Below are 24,346 nucleotides of genomic sequence, written 5' to 3' on the forward strand. Positions count from 1 at the left end.
CCAGGGGATCTTCCCAACCCTGGAATCAAACCCATGTCTCCCACGTCTCCTGCAATGGCAGGCGGATTCTTTCCACTGAGCGACCCGGGAAGCCCTTTTCACTCTGCGGTCTGTCATAAAAAGGGAGTCTGAGCTACAGCAGTTAAGGTTCCCCGCCCTCTTCTTCCACCAGGAAAGGACTGTCTGTTAAACATCTTTTGCTCATTTTTCACTTGGACTTCATACCTTCAAAATAAGACACCGAGCTTTCACTTTATCCTTGTTCCCGGTCAAAGAACAGAGAAGAAAATCTTGCTTCCAAGGTTTCAGAAATGATCCCTGCCTTGTCTCACTCTGTGTCACATGGTGATTCTCCTTAAGTCGTCCTCCAATCCTTCAGCCACACTAGATTACTGGGCTTTCAAAGATTAGGAAGATCCTGTCTCCGTTGGGATTCTGTTTGTTAGAGGGTCTTAAAAACTGGCATGTGAGCTGGTTTTATTTGAAAGTACATTCCTATCTAAACTATTGTCCAACTGAAAAGGAGAAAAAAAAAGAAGGATGCAGTGAATCAAAATCACTTCGATGCTATATAAACCTGGGAAGTTATTCATCCTCTCTGAGCCTTAGTTTCTTTGGCTGTAAATTAAAGTTAATACTACCTCTGTAGCCAGACTGTTGCAAGGAGTGAAGATGATTCCTGCAAAGTGCCCAACAAAGTTAGGCATTTGATAAATGACTATTTTGAATTATAATAACCTGAGAACCCAAGCACACGACTGCCCCTTACCCTTCTTCTGCACGAGCAGGCATCTTGTTTTCTACCCTCATGATGAGCACTTTTCATTTCTTTTCATCCCCTGAGTGCAATGCAAGGCCTGCCATCCAGTAGATGCTTGATAAAAGTTGACAGAACTGAATTTAAAGAAAAAGGTGGTGTTGTGTTTTCTTGATAACAGAGTGTCCCTACTGCCAAAGCAATTATGGGGCCCAGTCTTTATGCCCATATTAGCTTACTGGAGTTTCTGTGGACCAGGAGCGTAATCCCAATGGGAAACACCAACCACCCGAATGGTCTGACAACAAAGGGAGCAGAAGTCAAGTTCCATCAGGTGAGTCGCATCTTCCCTGACAGAAAGTTAGTGCTTCTCTCTGCTCAAAAAGAAAAAAAAAGCCAGTAATTGAGAGCACCAGGGGGTCAAGATGAGCCTCGCACTTGGACTGAGGAGAAAGTGGTATTTTTGCTTATCTTCCAAAGGAAAGAATGGGTTGATGAGAGAGAAGTTGTTTTGCTCAGAAACAAGCCTGTGACAGACTATATTGAATAGAAAAGTGTGAAAGTGTTAGTCGCTCAATCGGGTCCGACTTTTTGTGACCCCGTGGACTGTAGCCCACCAGGCTCCTCTATCCATGGAATTTTCCAGGTAAGAACACTGGAGTGGGTTGCCATTCTCTTCTACAAGTGATCTTCCCAACCCATGGATCCAACCCGGGTCTCCTGCATTATGGGCAGATTCTTTACCATCTGAGCCACCAGGGAAGCCCGTACTGAATCGAAGCCAACGCTTATTTTCTATTTCAAACTTTCTTCTGCTCCCATCTCTACACATACACCTCACACCCCTAAATCTGCACGCACTGAGCTGTCTTCCCAACCCCAGTCCCTCAGCTGACAAGGCCTCTCTGAGCACTTGTCCAAACCGACCTTCCCCGAGCCCCGCTGTCTCGTGACCACAGAGCTTCATCTGAGGCTGGAGGCGAGCCTGGGTCTGAGGTTTCTCTGCCATCTCAGAGGAAGTCCAGATATCGTTAATGTGATACGTCTGTGCCACCAAATAAAACAGGTCATGTGTGTCTCCGTAAAGTCGGTCATCTCTAAAGGACCCCGAGGTGTATGAAGATGTGGAGTATTTTCATCCTGCCATCTTCAAAGCGACAGTGAAAATACAGTTCTTGGTCATCTAGCCTTTCCGGGCTGACCCAAGGGTGGCATGTGCTTTCTCTTCTGCCTTTAAACTGCTTCACAGAAATGATCTTTGTATCAGATTTCTTTCTGTGTCCCCTCCTACATACACAAATAAGAGGTCCAGGGGAGGAGGAGATGGGAGGGTGCGGAGGACGGAACAGAACCCCTCGGATGGCATCAGTCGGACGCCTGGTCCCTGGGGCCCCCGGTCTCCGTGAAGGTCAGCTGAGAATGCTGGGCCTTCCTGCTTCTCCCTCTGCTTTTCTACCAGGCGCCAGGATTACACATTCCATAAAGCAAAGCCAAAGGTCACAGGCAGAAAAATGGCAAGGGACTTCCAGGGACCTGTGGATTTTCGAAAGTTGACATCCATGCTGTGTGGCAATCTGCATGTTCCCTGGGGGTGAAGAGATGGTTGCTATCTGTGCCAGAAGGATGTTTCAGAGGAAGATGTCTCCTCCAAAACAAATCATAGAAAGTCTGACATCCCCTGTCCTCTCTTCTCTCTCACCCAAGGTAGTCATGTATGGATGTGAGAGTCGGACTACAAAGAAGGCTGAGTGCTGAAGAACTGATGCTTGTAAACTGTGGTGCTGGACAAGACTCTTGAGAGTCCCTTGGACTGAAAGGAGATCCAATCAGTCAATCCTAGAGGAAATCAACCCTGATTATTCGTTGGACAGACTGATGCTGAAGCTCCAATACTTGGCCCACTCGATGGAAACAGCCAACTCACTGGAAACGACCCTGATGCTGGGAAAGATTGAAGGCAGAAGGGAGCAACACAGGATAAAAAGGTTGGATGGCATCACTGACATGAGTTTGAGCAAACTTAGGGAGATGGTGAAGGACAGGGAAGCCTGGCGTGCTGCAGTCCATGGGGTCACAAAGAGTTGGACATGACTTAGCGACTGAACAGTAACAACCTGGGCTGAGCCATGTGGGCCTCTGATAGGTGCAGGGTGGGGTGTGTGTGTGGGGGTGCTGTATCCACTGGTTGAAGTTTTCCTCATAATGGCAAAGGGCAGTTGAACTACTAGTTTCTGTTTGATTCGTGTATAACAGTGGATCAGCATTTGAACTGGTCTAGAAAATTTAGATGTTCATTGTTAACTGAGCCCCTATATAAGTGCCAGGTGATGATTAAGTGCTGGGAAAACAGTGGTGAATAAGGTCCCCATCCTCATGGAGTGTTTTTTTAAAGTTGAACAGTCAATTTTATTAAGTGGCACTTTACTTGAACCCAAGCACTTGAAAGTTTGCCTGCAAGCCAAGAAAAATTAAGTAAATGAAAAAATGTGGCCAAAAAAAAAAATAAAATGTGCTCCAGGCAAAACAAACAAACAATCAGAACTTCAAGAAAGAAAATGTGATCACAGAACACTACTTGGCTAAACTGTTTTAAAAAGGAAACACAAAAAATAAAGTGCATGGAAGTTATGGTACACAAAAGGAGACAAAGCATAAGTAATTATGCTAGTCCATGAATTCTAGTGGTAATAGGAAAGAGGCAAGCTAAAAGCTATTTCAAAAAGCCATTGCAAATAGTGTTGTGCTATGAAGGAAGTAAAATGTGGTCAGTGGATGGAGTGATTGGATATGGAGTGGGGTTAGGAAGGTTTAGAGAAGGCCTCTAGGAGGAGTGCCTTTTCCTGCAGCTCAAACAGTAAAGAATCTGCCTGCAATGCAGGAGACCTGGGTTCGATCCCTGGGTCAGGAAGATCCCCTGGAGAAGAAGGGAATGGCTACTCACTCCAGTATTCTTGCCTGGAGAATTCCACGGATAGAAGAGCTTGGTGGTCTAAACTCCATGGGATCGCAGAGTTAGACATGACTGAGCGACCACACTTTCACTTTCTAGGAGGAGCTGGTATTCAAGCTGAAAGCTGAAGGATCAGAAGAAGCCACCAAGCTCTGGTTCTGGTCAAGAGCAGCACAGGCAGCAGATGCAAATGCCCTGTGGCATGTGGAGGGAAAGTTTGACCTGGACACCTGGAGTGTGCTAAACACTGAGCAGGTGGCACACGGAAAGGTCACAGGGGCAGGAGGGCCAGATCCCATGGGGCTTGTGGACAGTGAGGAGTTCCCATGTCACTCTCACAGCAAAGCAGAGCCACTGCAAGGGACCTAAATCAAAATGAAATAAAGACCCTTTGCCTCCTCACTGCATGTCTCCAGCTCAGCACCTTCGATGGATCCGTGCCTCCCAAGACTACAGACTTCCGGGGCACACAGATGTGGGCCCTGCACCCCCAATTTCTGCTTTTTTTTTCCCACTGTTATTTGTGAAAATACTTAATCAAGACTGAACTTTTGAGGACCTCCCTAGTGGTCCAGTGGCTAAGACTCTGAGATACCAATGCAGGAGGCCCAGGTTTGATCCTGGGTCAGGGAACAAGATCCCACAGGATGCAACTAAAGATCCCACATGCTGTAAGGAAGATGGAAGATCCTGTGGGCCACAACTTAGACCAGGGGCAGCCAAATAAAATTTTAAAATAAATAAAAATACTGAACTATGATGAAAAACTGTTTACATCTAAATAAACCTATCATTAAAAGAGCCTTTTAAGGGACTTCCCTGGTGGTCTAGTGGTTAGACTCTGAGCTTCCCATGCAGAGGGTACGGGTCTGTTCCCTGCTCAAGGCATTAAGATCCCACATGCTGAGGGGTGCAGTCAACAGGTAAAAAAAAAGGAGGAGAGAGAGATCTTTTACCTACCACCAGTCTCATCATTCTTGGGTGTTTCAGAACGGCTTCAACAGCAAGACACAAGAACTAAAAAACAGTTGTGTATGCATGCACGCTCAGTCGTGTCTGACTCTTTCGTGACCCCATGGACTCTAGCCCACCAGGCTCCTCTGTCCGTGGGGTTCTACAGCCAAGAATACTGGTATGGGCTGCCATTTCCTTCTCCAGGGGATCTTCCCCACCCAGGGATCAAACCCACATTTCTTACATTAGCAGAAGGATTCTTTTACCACTGAGCCACCAGGGAAGCCCCAGAAAAGTGTCAGAAGAGTACAAATTACTCCAAATCATCCTTCTCACAAATCCCTAGGCTTGACTTGCCAGGCCTTGATGTCAGATTGAATTCCCTGGAAGTGAGTGTCTTCTGCACAGTATCTCAGATACAGACAACGCGGGCTGGACTAAATGGCTTTCTTCCCATATGCGTTGTCAGCATCTCCCTTTGGACCAATTGAGGATTATTGTTTCAACAAGGCATGCAAGCTCACTCTTTGTTAAGCTGGCTCAGCCAACCATTAAATCATAGGAGAGATGGACCTGGCCCATCCTCTTGCCTCCGAACTGGATCACTTCTCCAAGAATCCCACCCTTGGTCCAAAGACCAACTGGAGGACAGGCTCTTTAGCACAGTCTGAATTTCATTTTCCTGAAGAAAGAGTCCTTTAATACGATCAACTACTTTTGTCAAGTTAACGTTTCTTAGTCTACATCTGCTTTAGTTTCCTTAAATGAAAACAAACCAGAGACAAAAGTACGGAAGTGAAATGGCTTCAAAGAGGCAGAGAATCCATAGAAGAACACATTAACTTATTTTGTACCCCCAGATAAATGACAAGATATGTACGTAAGGGGAGCAAACTTTTAAAAAATTCATTAATGATGTGTGAAGATGAAAGTTATCTCTGATTGAAAAGGTAACTGATAAAAGACATCAAAGAGAATGCTCTGGAAGTGCATTTGCTAAATAATCACCAGATGAGACAGAGGTGCAATCTGGCTTTGCTTCCATCTTATAGATCCCAAGAGAATGCTTTCATTTTGAAATATTGGTGAGCAAACCACTCAGGAAGTTTTACAATTTGGAATGACTAGTTTGAGTTAACAACAGATGATCATGCGTGCTAAGTTGCTTCAGTCATGTCAGACTCTGTTTGACCCCATGGGCCATAGCCCACCAGGCTCCTCTCTGTCCATGAGATTCTCCAGGCAAGAATACTAGAGTGGGTTGCTATGCACTCCTCCAGGGGATCTTCCCCACCCAGGGATTGAACCTACATCTCTTAAGTCTCCTGGATTGGCAGACAGATTCTTTATCACTAGTGCCACTACAAAAAAAAAAAAAAATGTTCTGCCCAAATACATCTGCATACCTTCAGGCAGCTCCAAAAAACTGCAAGGGAGATTAACAAGGGACAGCTCTTCAGAGGCTCTTCTGGAAAGTGGGACTCTCTAGTGCTGAGATACCACTGCAAACCCTAAAAGAGAGAGGGGTCTGAGATCCCAAGTTCGGTCAGGTAAGGCAGGTGCAGATACTAAAATGGTGTGTGGGTTTAACTTCCCCAATGCCAAGGGCATTGATGTCCAGAAACCTAAGTCCTCTCCACCGAGAGAGTAGTTGGAGAATATATTACTATAAAAACAAAATAAAATTTTATAAAAAACTAATGATTTTCTATGTCTAAAATTTGGTGAAAGGCTTCTTTCCTTTTGTGTATAATTGATATAAAATGCTGGCCTGAAATAAGGCTTTAAGAAACTAAGCTTAAATTTCTGATAAATACATGTGAAAACAGGATATAAGCTTCCCTTTCAGAGGAAATATTGGGGAACTGCCACAGATTCTTTTTAAATCAAAAGTAACAAAATTCTGTTTAAAAAAGAAACCACAAAAATCCCCAAAACAATTTATTTAGAACTATTCCAGTTTCATCGGGTTACAGAAACCCGATCCACAGTAGCTAAAGGAAGAAGGAAAATTTATTGGCACACTTAACGGAAAAGTCCAAAGGATAATGGATTCAGGTATGGCTAGATCTAGGCACTTAAATTGTATTATCAGAAGCCTTCTCCTTCATTCAGTTAAAGCCTTAGCTATGGTTTTGTTTTTAAGCAGGTCATCATTAATAGAACCAGAATAATTACCAGAAGTCTAGATTTTTGCTGTATCATATAACAATCTCAAGCTTAAAACAAAAACAAAATTCTTCCATGAGTTCAAGAAATATTTTAAGATTGGTCTCATTAACCTGGCTTGCTTCACATGCTAGCTCTGTGGTCTGCAAGCAGGGTGAGGGAGTAATACTCGGAGCAGGATGACATCAGCACCACTTGAATTCCACAAGTAAACAAAAGACCTAAGGAAACCTTAGACCTAAGACTCCCTAAGGAAAACTTGAGATCTTGTTACCAGGAAAGGAATGCAGGCTATCACATAAGACCAAAGAGATATTTACTGTATGACATCTACTGTTCCCTCCATTCACCTATTTCCTCCTTTTTTCATCAAAATCCTGCCCAAACTGATTTCAGCTACACCCTCCAGCAACCCTCCCCCAACCAAATTCCACTGGATTGCTCACTTCAAAGTGGTTAATTAAAAGGAAAGTCTTTTTTTCAGACTCTCACCCATTGGTTTCAGACCCCTTCCTGGTTCTCCCACTGCCTCTTGTGCTTCCCTCTGCCGCGGAAGTCCCTACACTTTTTGAAACTCTCTGCTTATGTATTTATGTTAAACATTACAAATTCCCCAAAGGCTTTTCATCCTTGCCACCTAGCACCATCCTTGGCACAAAACAGCAAATATTTGTAGTTGAGTGAGACAGTTCTTCTGTCTCATAGTGAGTGTATCAAGATCAGTCATACTGAATTTACTCAGGGAGAGCAATGGAACAGTCTCCAGAAGACCTTGGATCTTAATGCCTCTACCTTGTAAATGGAAATTTGAAAATTCAGTCACTGAGAAATGCGTTCTTACCTAGTCTTGAAAGCTCAACTCAGACAAGAACAGCAAAACATTAACTGCTAGAGTATTTTAAAATAATTCATTAGGAAGTGCTCGCCCCTCTGTTCAACCCACAACCTACCAAAATAACTTTAATTCAACTCTAATTCCATTTTATGTTTTTGGCTTATATTGCTGACTTCACAAAAACAGAAGGTTTGTGGTTCACAATGACCAAAGACACTTCAGGTCAAAATAGCTATGGAACAGTAATACATGCCTTTTCAGATGATGTCATTTTAAACACTGCTTAAATTGACTACCATTTAAAATACGAACAGTATAAGTGGATTCTAGAAGACGCTGCTCTGCATCCTGCAAACGTACACAAGCTCTGAGCCTCGCTCACATCTGTCTCCTCCTCAGTGTCAAAATAAAATGAGGACTATCTCACAAGAACCCGGTTCTCAGTTTAGAACCATCCACTTCAAGTGGAACTCTGTGGTCAAGGCCTAAAAGCTGTACTGAACCCCACATCGAGGTCCTGTTGGTTCAGGAAAGACCAATGCTGAGGTCCTAGGAGCAAGGGGAAGAGAAACCAATACTAGCTGGGGAAGGTCTGGGGTTGGGTATCTTAGGCACACATGGCGGGCGCCCCACCACACGCAAGTTTTCAAGCAGCATGGGGTCTTCCTTCAGAGCTCACTATCACCTGGTTTCTGGAGGGAAAAATGGCCTGAGCAGGACTTCTCAAGAGATGGTGCAGGCAGGCAGAGACCACATTTGCTGTTCTTTATGGGTAACTTAGGGCCATTTCAAGTAAGAGTTTTGCCCACACATCTTTCTCTTCTTGTACCTGATTGTGGACTGGGTACATCTCTCCCTTCTTGAAATAAGATGCAATTCCACTCTTCAGAGAATCAACTACCACCGAGATGCTGAGAGAGAACTATCACTGACTGGTTGCTAAATGAGAAAACGAAACCTCAGAGAAGTGAAGTAACTTCCCCACAATAATGTGCTCCAAGACCCCAATTCTCCTTCTCCTTCCAAAGATTCCAAGGGTTATCTTCAGGATACTTATACGTGGCAAAGGAGCTGCACTTTATGTTAACAAGAGAGTTAATCTTGGACGAACCTTTTCAGATATTACAAAAGAAACTTAAATCACCACTCTATGCTATTAAAACAAGGGTTTCATATGCCAAAATATGCCTCAATTGTTAAAAAGTTTAGACTATAAACAACCCATATTTAGAGAGTAAATCCCTAAAGTATTGTGTCTTATCCCAGCAACATCCTTCAAGTACTCTAATAACCCAAGAGACTTTTTTTTTTTAGTAACTTTAGAGAACCCTCAAAAACACACACAATCCTAAATTTAATTTCACTCAGCTTTCGAAAATAAAATCAAAATCACAGATGCCATCCCCTCAAGACATGCTTTCTCAGATCCTCCTCCAAGCACCACACACGCAGAACACAGAAGGAGCTGACATTTGATGCGAGGGCTCAGAATGGGGTGATTACATCAAGTCTGGGGGACTGCTTCTCTTCTAAAAAAATTACACGGCGTATTTCTGCTCCAAGAAACTGCTGACCTTTTAAAGCAAACCTTTTACACACCCAAAACATTTTTTTTTTTAATTTTAAAAGGTACATTATAATTTGGTCAAATTTAATAGCTGCAGGTTTAACACACTGCAACCATCACTGATTCTGTTGGACTGCAAAGCAAAAGAACACTTGCTATCCTAACACCATATAAATCACACATTACATCATGATGACACAATCGCCCACCAGGCTGTTACTAGCCTCCCGGCTCCCGCAGGCTTCCTTCCACAGCCACACCCGCCCACAGCGAGGGGAAGGCAGCCCAGCGCAAGTGCGCTTACGCAGCAGCCCAGCCGCGTTGAGACCCGACTTACCAGGTGTAGCAGTGAGCTTAGCTTCCCTGGTATCTCAGCTGGTAGAGAATCCGCCTGCAATGCAGGAGACCTGGGCTGGATCCCTGGGTTGGGAACATCCCCTGGAGAAGGGAAAGGCTACCCACACTCCAGTATTCTGGCCTGGAGAATCCCATGGACCGTACAGTTCACGGGGTCGCAAAGAGTCGGACACGACTGAGCGACTTTCACTTAGCGTCTTTTTAAATTTTCTTCAAAAACCTTAACTCCCCTCCACCCCACTTTTTCAGCTGGGCGAGCAGCCACTCTATAAGGAGGCTGGACTTGGTTCTTAGCCGGCCTACCTAATCGCTACCTGATGCTCCGTGCCCAAGTCCTCTCCCTAGCCTCTACCAGGAAGGAGCAAGCGACCTTTAGCCCCGATCCTCTGAGAGATTTCTCATGTCTTACCAGCCCTCTTTGAGGGTTCTGATTTAGGGAAGAAAATGCTTAAGTATTTACCGACAGCCCCCACCTCCCTGTGGGAGACATTTTCTGATGTTATGGAAGCGGCATGCCAGGGGGGCCACATGCCAACCCAGCTTTGAAATTCCTAGAAGCCACAAAATAGGGCTCACCTCTGCTCTGGGAGGCAAACAGTACATTGTAATGTATCTATTAACCTGAGGCTCTTAGTTAAAGGAATGCAGCTTTGACTGTATTCCTAGAACCTTCCTCTTTCCATTTTCATTCTTCTTTCCTCCCCTTTTTCTTTCTCATTGACACAGAATTTGAGGCTCAGGAGAGACTGATGGTTAAATCATTCAGCTCTGGTGGCTGTAAACTTTCTCCTCCCTTTGTTTCCACTGCGTCTCCCCGCCCCTGCTTGCTTCCTGCACCCTTCCTCCCTGCTGGCGCTTGCTCTGAGAGACCTGTGGCCTACAGGGTAGGCAGAGGCAGGATGCTGCCCTCCTGGGATGAACAGCAGGACTCAGACAGCCCTGAGGTCACATAAGGGTTTGTGCCTGATGCGTGCTCAGTCGTGCCTGACTCTTTGCGACCCCAAGGACTACAGCCCGCCAGGCTTCTGTGTCCATGAGATTTCTCAGGCAAGAATACTGAAGTGGGCTGCCATTTCCTCCTCCAGGGGATCTTTCCAGCCCAGGGACAGAATTTGCATCTCCTGCATTAGCAGGTGGATTGTTTACCACAGAGACACCTAAGAAGCCTGGCATAAGGGTTTAGGCCATGCCATAATTTGAGGTTCAGGACCCACCCTCCCAAAAGGATCTACCTGTCTTCACGGTCCTTTGTCTGTCTTAACACATGACAATGAGACTAGGCGCTCAGTTTCTATTGAATAAATGGATAAATTGTTTATCTGATAAATAACATATGTGAAGGCCTTCATTCTCCTTTAAAATGGAAACGCACCCATAGGAGAATTAAGAGAGGAGCTTTCTTTGGTCACAAAGACCTTATTATGAATTGTTTCATCAAATTAATTACTTCTTCCAAATTCAGTCAGCTAGAATTGGAGGAGAAAAATGAGATTTTGTAATGACACTGAGAGGGCAAAGGTACAATAACTTTGGAGGCTGGGCTATTCTGGAGGTGGGCAGGTGGAAGGTTGAGGGTGAGAGTTGAGAGGTCTTGAAACGGGAACTTTGGGCAGAGGCAACTTAAGGCCACAATGGGCACCCGAAGGTAAGAGAGGACACCAGGAGATGGGAAAGGTACATAAAAAGGAAAGATGGCAACAACAGAGAACATGAGCATTACGATTACTATTTGGATTAGCATTATACAGCTGCAGTTAACAGCACCTATGTACTGAGTCGCAGAACCTGCATTGAGTGGTCCATGACAAGCCAATGCTGAATTCAGGACTTCCACCATTCAACAAGCATTTTAATTCTCCAAAACAAACAAACAACAAAAAAAACCTGCTCCACAAGACAGACTGGGCTTGACCTTTGGCTGCTGTGATGACTAAGTCTGAAAAGAAAACTCATACTTTACTGGGGTCAAATAATCACAGTTCCTCAGACTGCCTCATTAAAATATATCTGCCTCCTTCCTTTTTTATTTCATTTGTATGATTCGATTTTGCTTTGGTTTCTGGTTTTACAAATTGTTAGTTTCCAAGTAGATAATGACAAGTGGAGGGATTAAAGGAGATGTAGGATGATGCAGCAAAAAGCCCAGCATAAATCAGGCACCTGGCGATGCTTACCTAAGGCAGACACTGAAGTATTGGTTTGCTGTTGTTGCTGTCTCCATTCTAAGTCCAGAAATACTGTGAGAAAGCACAAAGTTACCTTTTCAACAATACTAATGCTACTTGGGAAAATATAAATAATGACAGGTAGGTCACCGCAATAATATAATCAAGATACGAGACAGTCCTCGTTATTTCCAAAGAGATTCCACAATCTCCTTTGGAAATTCTAAAGAGATTTTCCCATCCCTTCCAAGATGTATACAAGATACAATAAAGTAGGTGGACGTAAAGATGCATCTATGCATCAGTAGAAACCACACAGACGAAACAGGGCGCAATATCACTAACTGAGCAGGAGTCCTAACTGAAATCCTATTTCTGCCTACATTTATTTCAAAAGAAACCCCTCAGTGGCCCACATATAATTTAAATGACATACCGGAAGATCATTAGAATTAATAAACTAATTCAGTAAAGTTAAAGGGTATAAAGCCAACATATAAAAATAAGTTGTGTTTTGATATACTAAAAAAAGAAATATCTGAAAAATGTTATATCTTAAGAAGAAATAAAGAAACCCATAGACATTACAATAGAGTCCAAAATAACAAAATACTTAAGAATAAATTTAACCAAGGGGGTGAAAGATCTATATGTTGAAAATTATGACACTGATGAAAGAAACTGAAGCAGATACAAATAAATGGAAAGAAATTCCAAGTTCATCCATTGGAAGACTTAATATTATAGTCAGTACTAACAAAAGTGAAACTATGGATTTAATGCAATCCCTACCAAACAAACAAAAAAAAAATTAAAAATCCACCCTAAGATTCACAGGGGACTCTAAATAGTCAAAACAACCTCAACAAAGCACAAAGTAAGAAGTCTCACACTTTCTGAATTCAAAACATGGCCATCAGGATAGGAAAAGATGCTCAAACATCACTAAGCATTAGGGAAATGCAAACCAAAACCACAATAAGCTCTCACCTCACACTTCTTAAAACTGCAATTAGCAAAAAACACAAGAAATAACACGTTAACAATGATACAGAGAAAAAGAAATCCCACTGCACTTTTTTTTTAAAACTCATTTACATTGGAGGATAATTGTTCTACAACGTTGTGGTGGTTACTGCTTTACATCAACATGAGTCAGTCACAGGTATATATATGTCCCCTCCCTCTCAAACCTAAAGAGCCTGTTGATGAAAGTGAAAGAGGAGAGTGAAAAAGCTGGCTTAAAACTCAACATTCAAAAAACTAAGACCATGGCATCCAGTCCCACCACTTCATGGCAAATAGATGGGGAAACAATGGAGAAACAGTAACAGACTTATTTTCTTGGGCTCCAAAATCACTGCAGATGGTGACTGCAGCCATGAAATTAATAGACGCTTGCTCCTTGCAAGAAAGGCTATAACCAACCTAGACACCATATTAAAAAACAGAGACATTGCTTTGCCGACAAAGGTCCGTCTACTCAAAGATACTGGTTTTTCCAGTAGTCATGTATGAATGTGAGAGTTGGACTATAAAGTAAGCTGAGCGCCGAAGAACTGATGCTTTTGTGGAGTTGGAGAAGACTCCTGAGAGTCCCTTGGACTGCAAGGAGATCCAACCAGTCCATCCTAAAGGAAATCAGTTCCAAATATTCACTGGAAGGACTGACGCTGAAGCTGAAACTGCAATCCTTTGGCCACCTGATGCGAAGAACTGACTCACTGGAAAAGACCCTGATGCTGGGAAAGATTGAAGGCGGGAGGAGAAGGGGACAACAGAGGATGAGATGGTTGGATGGCATCACTGATTCGATGGACATGAGTTTGAGTAAGCTCTGGGAGTTGGTGATGGACAGGAAAGCCTGGCATTCTGCAGTCCATGGGGTCACAGAGAGTCGGACACGACTGAGGGACTGAACTGAACTCTTGAACCTCCCTCAGACCTCCCACCCCATTCCACTCCTCCCCTGGGGAACTCTTTATGGGAATGTGAACTGGTGCGGCCACTACAGAAAACAGAATGGAGGTTCCTCAGAAAATTAAAAACAGAACTAGAGTATGACCCATCTATCCCATTTCTGGGTATACAGCCAAGGAAAATTAAATCTCCATCTCAAAGAGAGATATGCACCTCCACGTTCACTGAAGCATTATTCACAATAGTCAAGAGGTAGAAACAACCTAATGTCCATCACTGAGTGAATAAACAAAGTAATGTGTATATATAGAGTGGAATATTAATTTAGCCACAAGAAAGGGGGAAATCCTGACTTTTATGACAACATAGAAGGACCTTAGGGGTATCATGCTAAGTGACATAGATCAGATGGCAAAAGATAAACACTGTATGTTCTCACTTACACGTGGAATCTAAAAAAAAATCATAGAAACAGAAAGTAGAATGGTGGTTATTAGGGGCTAAGGTGTGGGAAAAACGGAGAGATGCCAGGTCAAAGGGCACAAACTTCCAACCGTAAGACAAATTCTGGGGGAGTCAACGCATAGCATGGCAACTATAGTTAACACCACTGTATTATACACACACACACACACGTATGTATATGAATACTGTTAAGAGAGTCAATCTTAAATATTATCACCATCAAAAATGGTCATTATGTGAGGGGATAGAGATGTTAACTAATCATATTACGGTAACCATTTCACAATATGTACGTGCACCAAATCACCACCCTGTGTACCGTAAACTTACATATGTCAATAACATCGCAATAAAGTTGGGGGGAAGGGAGGGAGTTACATATGTATAAGTACTGCATAATTTACCGAGTAACCAAATGCTCATAATCTCCTTTGATGTTTATAGTTTTTTTGAAGCTCTCATTCTAAAATGATGAAATTGGTACCCAAAGGACTAATGTGACCACTACAAGGATACACAGCTACTGGGCATAAAACCGAGAACCAAACCTGGTCTTCCAGCCCAATATACTTTCTGTTGCATTAGCAAAATTTTCCTTTTACTTATATAAATTTCCAGAGTACAGCACTATAAACCCAACATCTGTACACATTACAAAGTGATCGCTACTGCAAGTGGCTATAGCTATTGCTCGTTACCGTCTGTCACTATTGGATGACAGAGGAGCTGATACCACCCACTTTGCCCATTTCTCTCACTGCCCAGCTGCCTTCCCCTCTGGTAACCACTCATCTACTCTCTGTCTATGGGTTTGTTTTTATCTTTTTTGTTAATTTGCTTTGGTTTTTTAAATTATACACATGAGTTGGAATATACGGTATCTGTTTTTTGCCACCTGACTTATTCCACTCAGCATTAACACCTTCAAAGTCCATCCATGTTGTCTCAAATGGCAGGATTTCATTCTTTTTATGGCTGAGGAGTAGTTCACTATATTTTTACTGCATCATCTTTATCCATTCATCCATCAATGCAAACTTTATGCTGTTTTCCTATCTCGGCAATTGTAAATAACTGTTGCAATGTACACCGACATGCATACATGTTTTTGAATTAGTGTTTTCATATTCTTCATATCAATACACAGAAGTAGAGTAACTGGAACATATGGAGGACCCATAACTTAATTTTCGGAGGACTCTCCATATATAGTCTTCCATAATGGCTGCGCCAATCTACAGTCTCACCAACAGTGTATAAGGGCTCCCCGTTCTCTACATCTTCTCCAACATTTGCTATTTTTTGTCTTTTTTTTATAATAGCCATTCTAACAGGTGTGAAATGATATCTCATGGTGGTTGTGATTTGCATTTCCTTAATATTTAGTGATGTTGAACGTCTTTTCATGCACCTGTTGGCCATTTGAATGGTTTCTTTGGAACAGTGTCTATTCAGGTCCTCTATATCTTTTTTAAAATTAGGTTATTATTTTGCTGTTATTATTGATTTGGGATATAAACCCCTTATTGGATATATGATTTGTGACTATTTTCTCTCATTCAGTAGGCTACCATTTCATTGACGGTTTCCTTCACCAGGGAGAAGCTTTTAATTTGATACAGTCTCATTTGTTTATTTTCCAGCAACTTTTAAAAATTTCCAAATTGGGCTGATTATACCTTGCAAATAATTAAGACTTCCAAGACATTTTGAAAGTGCAAAGAAGCTTTATCTATAACAAAATTATACTTGCATTTTTAACATGTCTTTATATCTAAGAGTCCGAGTGCTGAATGATACATTCCTGTCCATAGGTATACTGAGATACTAAACTCTAAAATATAAATCAATACCCAACTCAGAACCTAACATCCCAAGTCTTTCAAGAGTAAAAAGAAGTTCGGATCAAGAGAGAAGCTATGGAGAGGAGAGCTATGATGGCATCACCCTGGCTGTGTCCTAATCATCGCAGGAAGGCACCTGCCATCAGGGTTATATGTGTGTCCTCCACCATCCATGTTCTCAACCCTTGTTTCTCTGCCTTGTACCCAACTTTGCTAATTTCACAGTACCGGATGATACTTCTTTGTATTATTTAAAGTACTCTATTTAGGCACGTTGACTCCGCTGATTAGTCTATAAATATTGGACTTTTACCCACCGCTTTGGTAAGCGAGATAATTTCGGGGGCAAGGCCAAAGCCTTTATGGTCGATGAGACGAGGAGAGAGGGCGTAGGGTCTTTCAGCCGAGGACAATGTACAGCATTATGCGGCAAGACAGGAGCTATTAGCAGGATCAATATTTCTCCTAGCACCTTAATAAACTATTGCATCAGAGCCCCGACACAGGATGGAGACCTCAGTCTACCTATGTGGAGGCTTCTAAACTGGAAAATAAAATTCCATTTAAACTACAAAGACTTAATTGGCACACAAAGGAAATGACAGGCTACGGCCTCCAGATTCTGAGTGTGTTCAGAGATTTTAAATCATTAGTGGGGGAAGAAAGGCAGAAAGACAAAGAATGCTGCTACTCTCCGGGCTGCACATTTACAATTTGCAACTGGTAAATATGTATGAATCTGTTCCGCTAGCTGGGCATGACATACAGCTCCAAAGAGAGGAAGCCTGGAGGGAAGTTCAGTGGCTATAACCCACCTTCCCCACACTTAACAGTCCTCAAACTTCCAGAATCTCCCCTTACTGAAATACTCTCCTTTGAGAACGGTTTCTTCACATGAAAAGTATTTTGATGCCAACGGACATTCAAAGCATAGCCAACAGTGTCCCAAGCTCAGCTCTAACTATATCACGAGGTGTAAATAACTGTCAATCCTAAAGGAAATTAACCTGTATATTCTTTGGAAGGACTGATGCTGAAGCTCCAGTGATTTGGCCACCTGATGCGAAGAGCCGACTCACTGGTAAAGACCCTGATGCTGGAAAAGATTGAAGGCAGGAGGAGAAGGGGACGACAGAGGATGAGATGGCTGGATGGCATCATCGACTCAATGGACATGAGTTTGAGCCAGCTCTGGGAGATAGTGAAGGACAGGGAAGCCTGGCGTGCTACAGTCCGTGGGGTCACAAGGAGTAAGACACGACTGAGTGACTGAACAACAGCAACAAAAAATAATTGCATCTGTTTTATAAACTTCTAACCTCCCCTGTTCTCTTTGATGTTTACAAGAAAACAAGCAAGCAATTAAAAATAGTTTCTAGGCCTGGCTGTCCAATTATTTTAACCATAGAACTAATTATTTTTCTTTTCTAATAAGTGCCAAAGACAAAAGAAACATTTTGCAGTGATTGACACAGGGAACATTAGGCTTTTTGTTAAGGACGCTACATCTCCTTGTTTTTTATAGAGATGATAGTGAATATAGAGACTACTTTGATTCCACTAAAACTTTTTCTTTCTGCTTACAATGTTTAATTAAAAAAATTTTTTTCTTATAATCACAAATGACTTTACTGTTGCTCTCTCAAATCATACAGCAAATGAAAGCTGAGAACTAAGAGGTCACACGAGGAAATTTGTTTAGAAAAGGCCACAGCTGCCAAACCAGCAATAAAAGAAAGCCAGGTTCCCTAACATCTTAAGATATTCTTCATGATTGATCAAGTCTTTCATTTCACAAACATTTATCAGATGTTTAAATATAAGTTTGATAAGAATTGTATCGAAAGAAAGTTCCCAGAAGGTTCTCTCCTCAAAGAGAGCTGACAATCTAAATGGACACATGGAAGGTACACAACATCGGAAAGTTATACAACATTACTGAATTTAAACTATAATACAAAATAATACTCAACTGTCACAGCACTGCATGTAATTATGTGCCAAAGAGGGGCTACAGCAAAACTTAAATAGAAATCTCTACTGGCAGGAGTTTTTAAGGAAAGGACTAAGGGAAAAGAGAACACAGCTGAGACAGGATTTGAGTGGGTGAAAAAGAAAACTAAAATATTCATGAAGGAAAAGCGAGACAAGCCAGTGAAAGCACAGAGTGCATTGTGAAGCTGAAGGCTCACGTGGCAGATCAGAGCAAGTAAGGGTAGAAAAGTCTACCCAAATGACAGGAAGGGAAGGGCCAGGACTGCCTGAAACTCCAGGTGAGAAAAGTTTTTTAATATCATGGGAGAAGAGATGGAGCGTCAGGAGATGCTTCGACAATCTCCAAGTCCAGGAGCATCCAGGGTGTAGAAATTGCAAAGGAAGGATACCCTCTCTACATAAGAGGCATGTTTCATGTACAGCCAGAGTTGCAGAAAGAAGTCGGAGCTTTCAGGAGACCCAGGAGCAAGCCACAAGTTCACAGAAGGGGCGCTGGGAGCATGGTTCTTACAGAAGGAACTCCTTGATGGGATACAAGTGAGGGTATGTGAGAGGACCCCCTGTCTGGACGGTTTCTGTGACAGGAGGGACAAAGGTGGCAGAGATGAAAGCTGAATGCAATCTGGTGTCACAGGTTCCAGGGCTTCACTCTGTACTAGAAATAGTACCTTCCTGCAACTTCACCTGTCACTGGCAAGAATCATCTCCTAGGAGATGATCTTTACACCTCAACCAGCCCGGTTCCAACAGCTCAAAGAGTTGGGCTGACAGCAGAAGATTCATTTTGTGGATGAAGTAGCAAAAACAGGAATCGGGAGAAACATGTTGGTTAGGAGGTCATACCTCATGGGGCCTAGAGGATTCAGTAGAACGGACAATCTTCCACCCAAATCCCCTGCCTTATGAAGTTCCAGCAAGTTCAGGCACAGTGTCCCACTGAGGGAAATCGCATCAAAGAGAAGAGTTGGAGGGGTCCTGTCTGTGAGAGCCATACCCCTTGGGCCAATGCTACTTGGAAGACAATGTCTGTGGTACGACGTGCTGAGGGCTGGAAACCAACATGGTGGTGGGTTGTCAATAAGGCAGCATCTGCCGCTTCGGCCTCCAGGGAAATGCCTCCGCCAGGCTCTGAGCTGGCAGCTGCCCTTGCAACACCACAAGCAACTTTCTGACTGTTGTCAGTTTTTCAGGAGAAACACCATCAGCTGTTGGGTCAGTATAGGGGCTTGACCGGTTGGGAGAATTCTGCCCTGAGGTCTCCAGTGTGCATTGTTCGTCTGGTGTCCTTGATCAAGCAGCAGTGGATTCAAGAACAATTGGCTGTTTGTTCGTTAGCTGTTTGTTCATCTCTGTGAAGCTGAGCAAGGCTGGATGGGCGATCCAGCTGGACTTAGGCTCCAGCACCGCACTGAAGCAGTCAGGATGCTTCCAGGGTTTGTTTGTATCGGCGACAGGGCAAGTCCAGCGTTTCTATCGCTGATCACAGTGAATTAGTCACTGATTTGCCTTCGTTGCTCTGACAAGCTTTATTTATTTTTGCCTCTGTGACAAGGAGACACTCCCACCTTTCAGTATTAAATAGATTGGACAATTAATTATTTTTTCATTCTGTTTTTTCCACTCTTCCGGGTAAAGGGCAAAATGGATCATTATGGCAAATTATAGATGTTATTCAACAAATAACAAAAAGATTAAAGTAGATTTGTGTAAAAAAAAAATTATTGAATTTAAAAAAAAAAATGTTTTCATGTAGCAGAATTTCCTTTCACCAGCCGGTCTTGGGGACTGAGCTATCTTTCTGATGAAAGAGCATTTCTTTTCTGCCACATGATCTACTTCTCTCTGCTAACCACACTTTGGCCCTTTTTAAAGAGGATGAAAGCAACATGAGAAAACTTGTTTTCGGCCTCCGTAGCCACAAATGGAGCAGACATATGTTACCAGGGACGCGTCCGCAGTTCACTGCGCCACTCGGTCAGCTCAACCTGGCAAAGTCGGCCACATCTGGCCCCTTGGCAAGTCTCGGTGGAATTCAGCCATGCAGTCCAGAGAGCAGTGCTGAGATGGAGACCAACCCTCTGGCCTGCTGATCCCTCAAAGGTGCAAAGGTCACAAGCCACAAAAACACCTCCTCCAACACACGTAACCTTACTTGGTGTTTTCATAGTTTGCTTTTTTTTTTTTTTTCTCTCTCACTTTTCAATGCTTGATTCTCTCCTTTAATAAAAACCATTTTTGTCCTCTGGCTGCTTATAAACTGCCCTGGAATCCAGTATCCTGTGCACAACCTTACTTGCTGCATGACATGGGAGAAAATACAGACTTGGGGAGATTTCAAATCTGTGGACCCCAAACCCACTGCAGATTCTGTGAGATTTAGATCTCACCATCTCTCAGGCAGTTCAAACTGCTTCTGAAAAGAAATGCCTATTTAAATAGGCTTCCTCTATGGTTCCTGAGGTTTAAATAAATTATCACAAATCATAAATATATTAAAAAAAAAAAAACGTGAACAGGAGAATAAGAATCCTAACTGCAGAGAATATGTGGAATTTCCTTCTGCAAGTTAGTAGCCAAAGGCAATACAGCAGGAAAGGAACCATCCAGAACAGTGGTGGGAATGACAGCCACGAAGGTCAGCAAAATGTATATAATGTATAACAAAGAAAACCTTAATTTCTAAGAGGAGCATAGGCCACAAGGAAAAATACCTAGTTCTTTGGGGTAACATATAAAATGCGTAAACATATTCCTCTTTAATAAAGGGCTTTCAATATACTCTAACAGGGGGTTTTCTTCAAAACGAATATATGATTAAAGTCAAAGTTTCAGCTGGTTCAAAAGACTAACCAAGAAATAAAAGCTTCCCCACAAACAGAGTCTCACTTTCTAGTTCATGGCCATACAGTTTCATGTACAGTTCATGCATATAAAAGCATATATATCCATATATTTACATATGTGCATATTTGCTGGTACATGCTTAATCTATATGGAAACGGGCTACTTTCTTCAGATGTGATCAACTATATATAAAGTTCCTACAGCACTGGTTTGTATAATTGCCATGGATTGACGTACCCTTTTGACAGCTACTTTGTATCTTACTGAACAGGTTATTATAAGCACTGATATTCCTGTTGAAACAGGAGGGAAGGGGGCAGGGCACGGGCCTAGGGCACAACACAAACGGATGAGAACCAAATGGGTCCAAGATGACAGACGAGTCAACTTGACTAGACCTTAACCCTCAGAATAAGCTCATTGCAAACATCTCAGCAAGCTAAATGACACGCCATGACAGCTCCAAGGTCAACCATCAAAGACCAAAAAGTGGGTGGGGGCCCATTCCTTGGAAATCTCAGCCTCTTCCCCAAAACATTTGGAATAATCCTCCCACTCATTAGCTTATGAAATTACCCAGCCCATAAAAGCTAACTATACCACGTTTCACGGCTTCCACTTGTCCTCTGTGATAGCCCACACTCCATGGAGTGTGTTTCCTTCTGAATAAAATCTACTTCTTACCTATCACTTTGTCTCCCACTGAATTCTTCCTGCCATGAGACACAACGAACCTGATCCTCAGGAAGTCCAAACACCAGGTGAGTGATTTTAATTAAAAGATCGTGGGTTTGAGTCTCAAGCAGGGTTTTGGCCAGGTTCAAGTCCCAAACGTGTGGGTTAGAGGAGTCCCAATCTGAGGTAAACAGTTTCACTATTCACATACTTTCAGGTTACTTCCAAGTTTTAACTGTTACAAAAGAAGATGCAATATGCTTTCCTGCAGTGAGAGATGCCTATCTTGTACAAATAGACCTAAAACTCCTCCAAAACACACCTTGCCCATCTACACTCCTTCCAACAGTGTGAAAAGTTTTCACTGTCACTAGATAACATCATCAGCTTAAATTGTTTTTAACTGAAAAGTGAAAAATGCCATCTCATTTTAACTATTTTTTTTCTTTCACCACTAATGAGGCCATGTTTCTTGGCTACTGTATTTTTCTCAGAACTAACCATTCATATTCTTTACTTATGTTCTTCTACTGGGCTGTTATTGTTTAATGATGCAAACACAGGAGCCCCTCGCTTAGCAAGGAAATTAGCCCATCGACTGTCATACATATTACAAATTCTTTTCCTGATTTTCATTTCTCTGTTGACTATAGTTTTGTTTCAGAGTAGGAGGCAGTCTTCTAGACAACTAGGTATTATTAAACAATATGTCAGCAGCTGTACTGTAGGCAAGGTCACCAGGACTCACTGACAGAAAGCCCTTTGAGTGTCACAGAGGCTCTTGCAGTGGGGTCCCTCTCACCTGGCATTGCTTGCCTTATCCTCAGACAGGATCTTGACTCAAAAGGGCCTGTTCCTTTTATCTAGAGGTTGCTCAAAAGCCAGTAAATATTTATTTTATTTGTTCCCCCTCCTTCCTTACCCAAAATTTTGGGAAGAGTTAGGGAGAAAAGAATTCATTTGATAAAATAAATTCGGCAACTTCCTAGGGTTCCATTTCCACCCTCCCAGTGATCGGCCCAAATCTTATGTTCCAGGGGTCTGCACCCTGTCCCTTGTCATCACTGGTGACATGGGTTATTAGGGTGTGCCCCCTGTAGGGCACCAAGTGGACTTGACACTGGTGTGCACAGAACAACAGGGCAGGAGTCCAGCCAACAAAGAGCTCGCACGCACTTCAGCAGGTGGGAGACAGTGACAAAGGCAAAATCCTCACCCCCAACTTGTTCACTGTATTGCCCAGAGCTCCCAGGCTTAGAATCCTTAACTGTAAGATACAGATAAATACAGGGTGCCCGGATAATAAAAGCAGCTACATAAGAGGACTCCCATATCTGCTTGCAACACAAAGACCTGGGTTCAATCCCTGGGTCAGGAAGATGCCCTGGAAAAGGGCATGGCAACCCACTCTAGTATTCTTGTCTGGAGAATTCCACGGACAGAGGAGCCTGGTGGGCTACAGTCCATGGGGTGGCAGAGAGTTGGCCACGACTGAGTGACTAACACATTTCATATCATAGGACTCCTATATGGTAAATGGAATTTTTACATAGAGCAGCGCCTGGCACACGGTAAGGTTTTAAATAAAAACGTGGTGTGGTTTAGTCGCTAAGTCATGTCTAACTCTTGCAACCTCAGGGACTGTAGCCTGCCAGGCTCCTCTGTCCATAGGATTCTCCAGGCAAGAATACTGGAGTGCGTTGCCATTCCCTTCTCCAGGGGGATCTTTCCACCCGGGAATTGAACCTGGGTCTCCTACATTGCAAGTAGATTCTTTACCTACTGAGCTATGAGGGAAGCCCTAAACAAACATGGTTCGTTAATGATAATGAGGCCAGAGAGCAATGCAAGTTAAGAGTGTGATAAAATCCAACCAGCCTTACTCCAGTGCTACGTGACTGCAGAAAGGGGAGCCCCACAGGGTCTGTGAAGCAAGGAGAAGGGACAAGCAGGATGTGAGGAGGAGGGCTAAGATAAGCAAAGACCAGTGCTGTGTGCATCCCGAAGGCGAGGCTGGGAAGAGCCTTAAAAACACCACTCCCCCCGGGACCCTGAGTAAACCGGGGTGGGCACAACCAAAGCAGCACTGAAACAGGAGGAGGAAATGCAGGCTGCCCAGGAGCTAACCTCTCAGGCAGCTCCACTCTGTTTGAAGACAAAAATGTGTACTTACTCTTTGCTCTCAAGGAATAAACTGGATCAGCTGTTATCTCAGAAGGAGAGCTAATCCCCAACAGAAAAAAAGAAAGCTGCCTTCCCAAAGTTTCTCTCTCCAGCAAATGCTTGAAAAGAGAAGCATCTGTCCCACAGAAGCCCTGCCTTACACTGTAAGGCTTCTGTGGGTGCCGTGTGCCCGGTCGTGTCCGACTCTGTGCGACGCCATGGGCTGTAGCCCCCCAGGCTCCTCTGTCCACGGGATTTCCCAGAGGAGGATACTGGAAGGGTTGCCATTTCCTCCTCCGGAGGATCTTCCCGACCCGGGCGTCGAGCCCGCATCTCTTGCACCTCCTGTACCAGCGGACAGATTCCAGGCTTACGGGATGGAGAATGTCTAGGCTGGTCCCTGCAGCCCCGGGTGATAAATGCCACTAAGGCAGGAAGCCCCCCTGGCCCAGTCATTCACTTGACATTTGAGGTCTGCCTACCACCAGGGCGCGGCTCTCCTAAGAGAGGCGTGGTGGTCGTTGGACAGAGACACAAGGTGTCCATGCTCGGGGTTTGGTGTTCAGGGCGCGTGCGGGGGGCGGGGGGTGAGGGTGTGGGAAGAGTGAGGCCCACGGAGCAGAGAAGTAAGCAAATGGATGGGGAGGCACCATCAAACAAGAAGAAGTGCCACGGGGAAGGTAAAA

The 24,346-nt window shown here is 43.4% G+C and overlaps 1 protein-coding gene across 1 annotated transcript in view; it reads right to left on the bottom strand.

The window, feature by feature from the left end:
- Positions 1–769: 769 nt before the first annotated feature.
- Positions 770–24,346, bottom strand: part of LOC145528629 (uncharacterized) — a 249,651-nt gene continuing 226,074 nt past the window's right edge. The window contains exons 5-7 of the mRNA XM_081547282.1: positions 6,068–6,172; positions 997–1,131; positions 770–894 (exon numbers count right to left, since the gene is read on the bottom strand). Of these exons, the coding sequence (XP_081403408.1) occupies positions 6,118–6,172 (55 nt within the window). The 3' untranslated portion in view covers positions 770–894; positions 997–1,131; positions 6,068–6,117. The remainder of the gene's footprint in view (positions 895–996; positions 1,132–6,067; positions 6,173–24,346) is intronic.

This window comes from Giraffa tippelskirchi, chromosome 12 (genome assembly GCF_054371585.1).
Source record: "Giraffa tippelskirchi isolate mGirTip1 chromosome 12, T2T-mGirTip1v1.2.pri, whole genome shotgun sequence".
Lineage (NCBI taxonomy): Eukaryota > Metazoa > Chordata > Mammalia > Artiodactyla > Giraffidae > Giraffa > Giraffa tippelskirchi.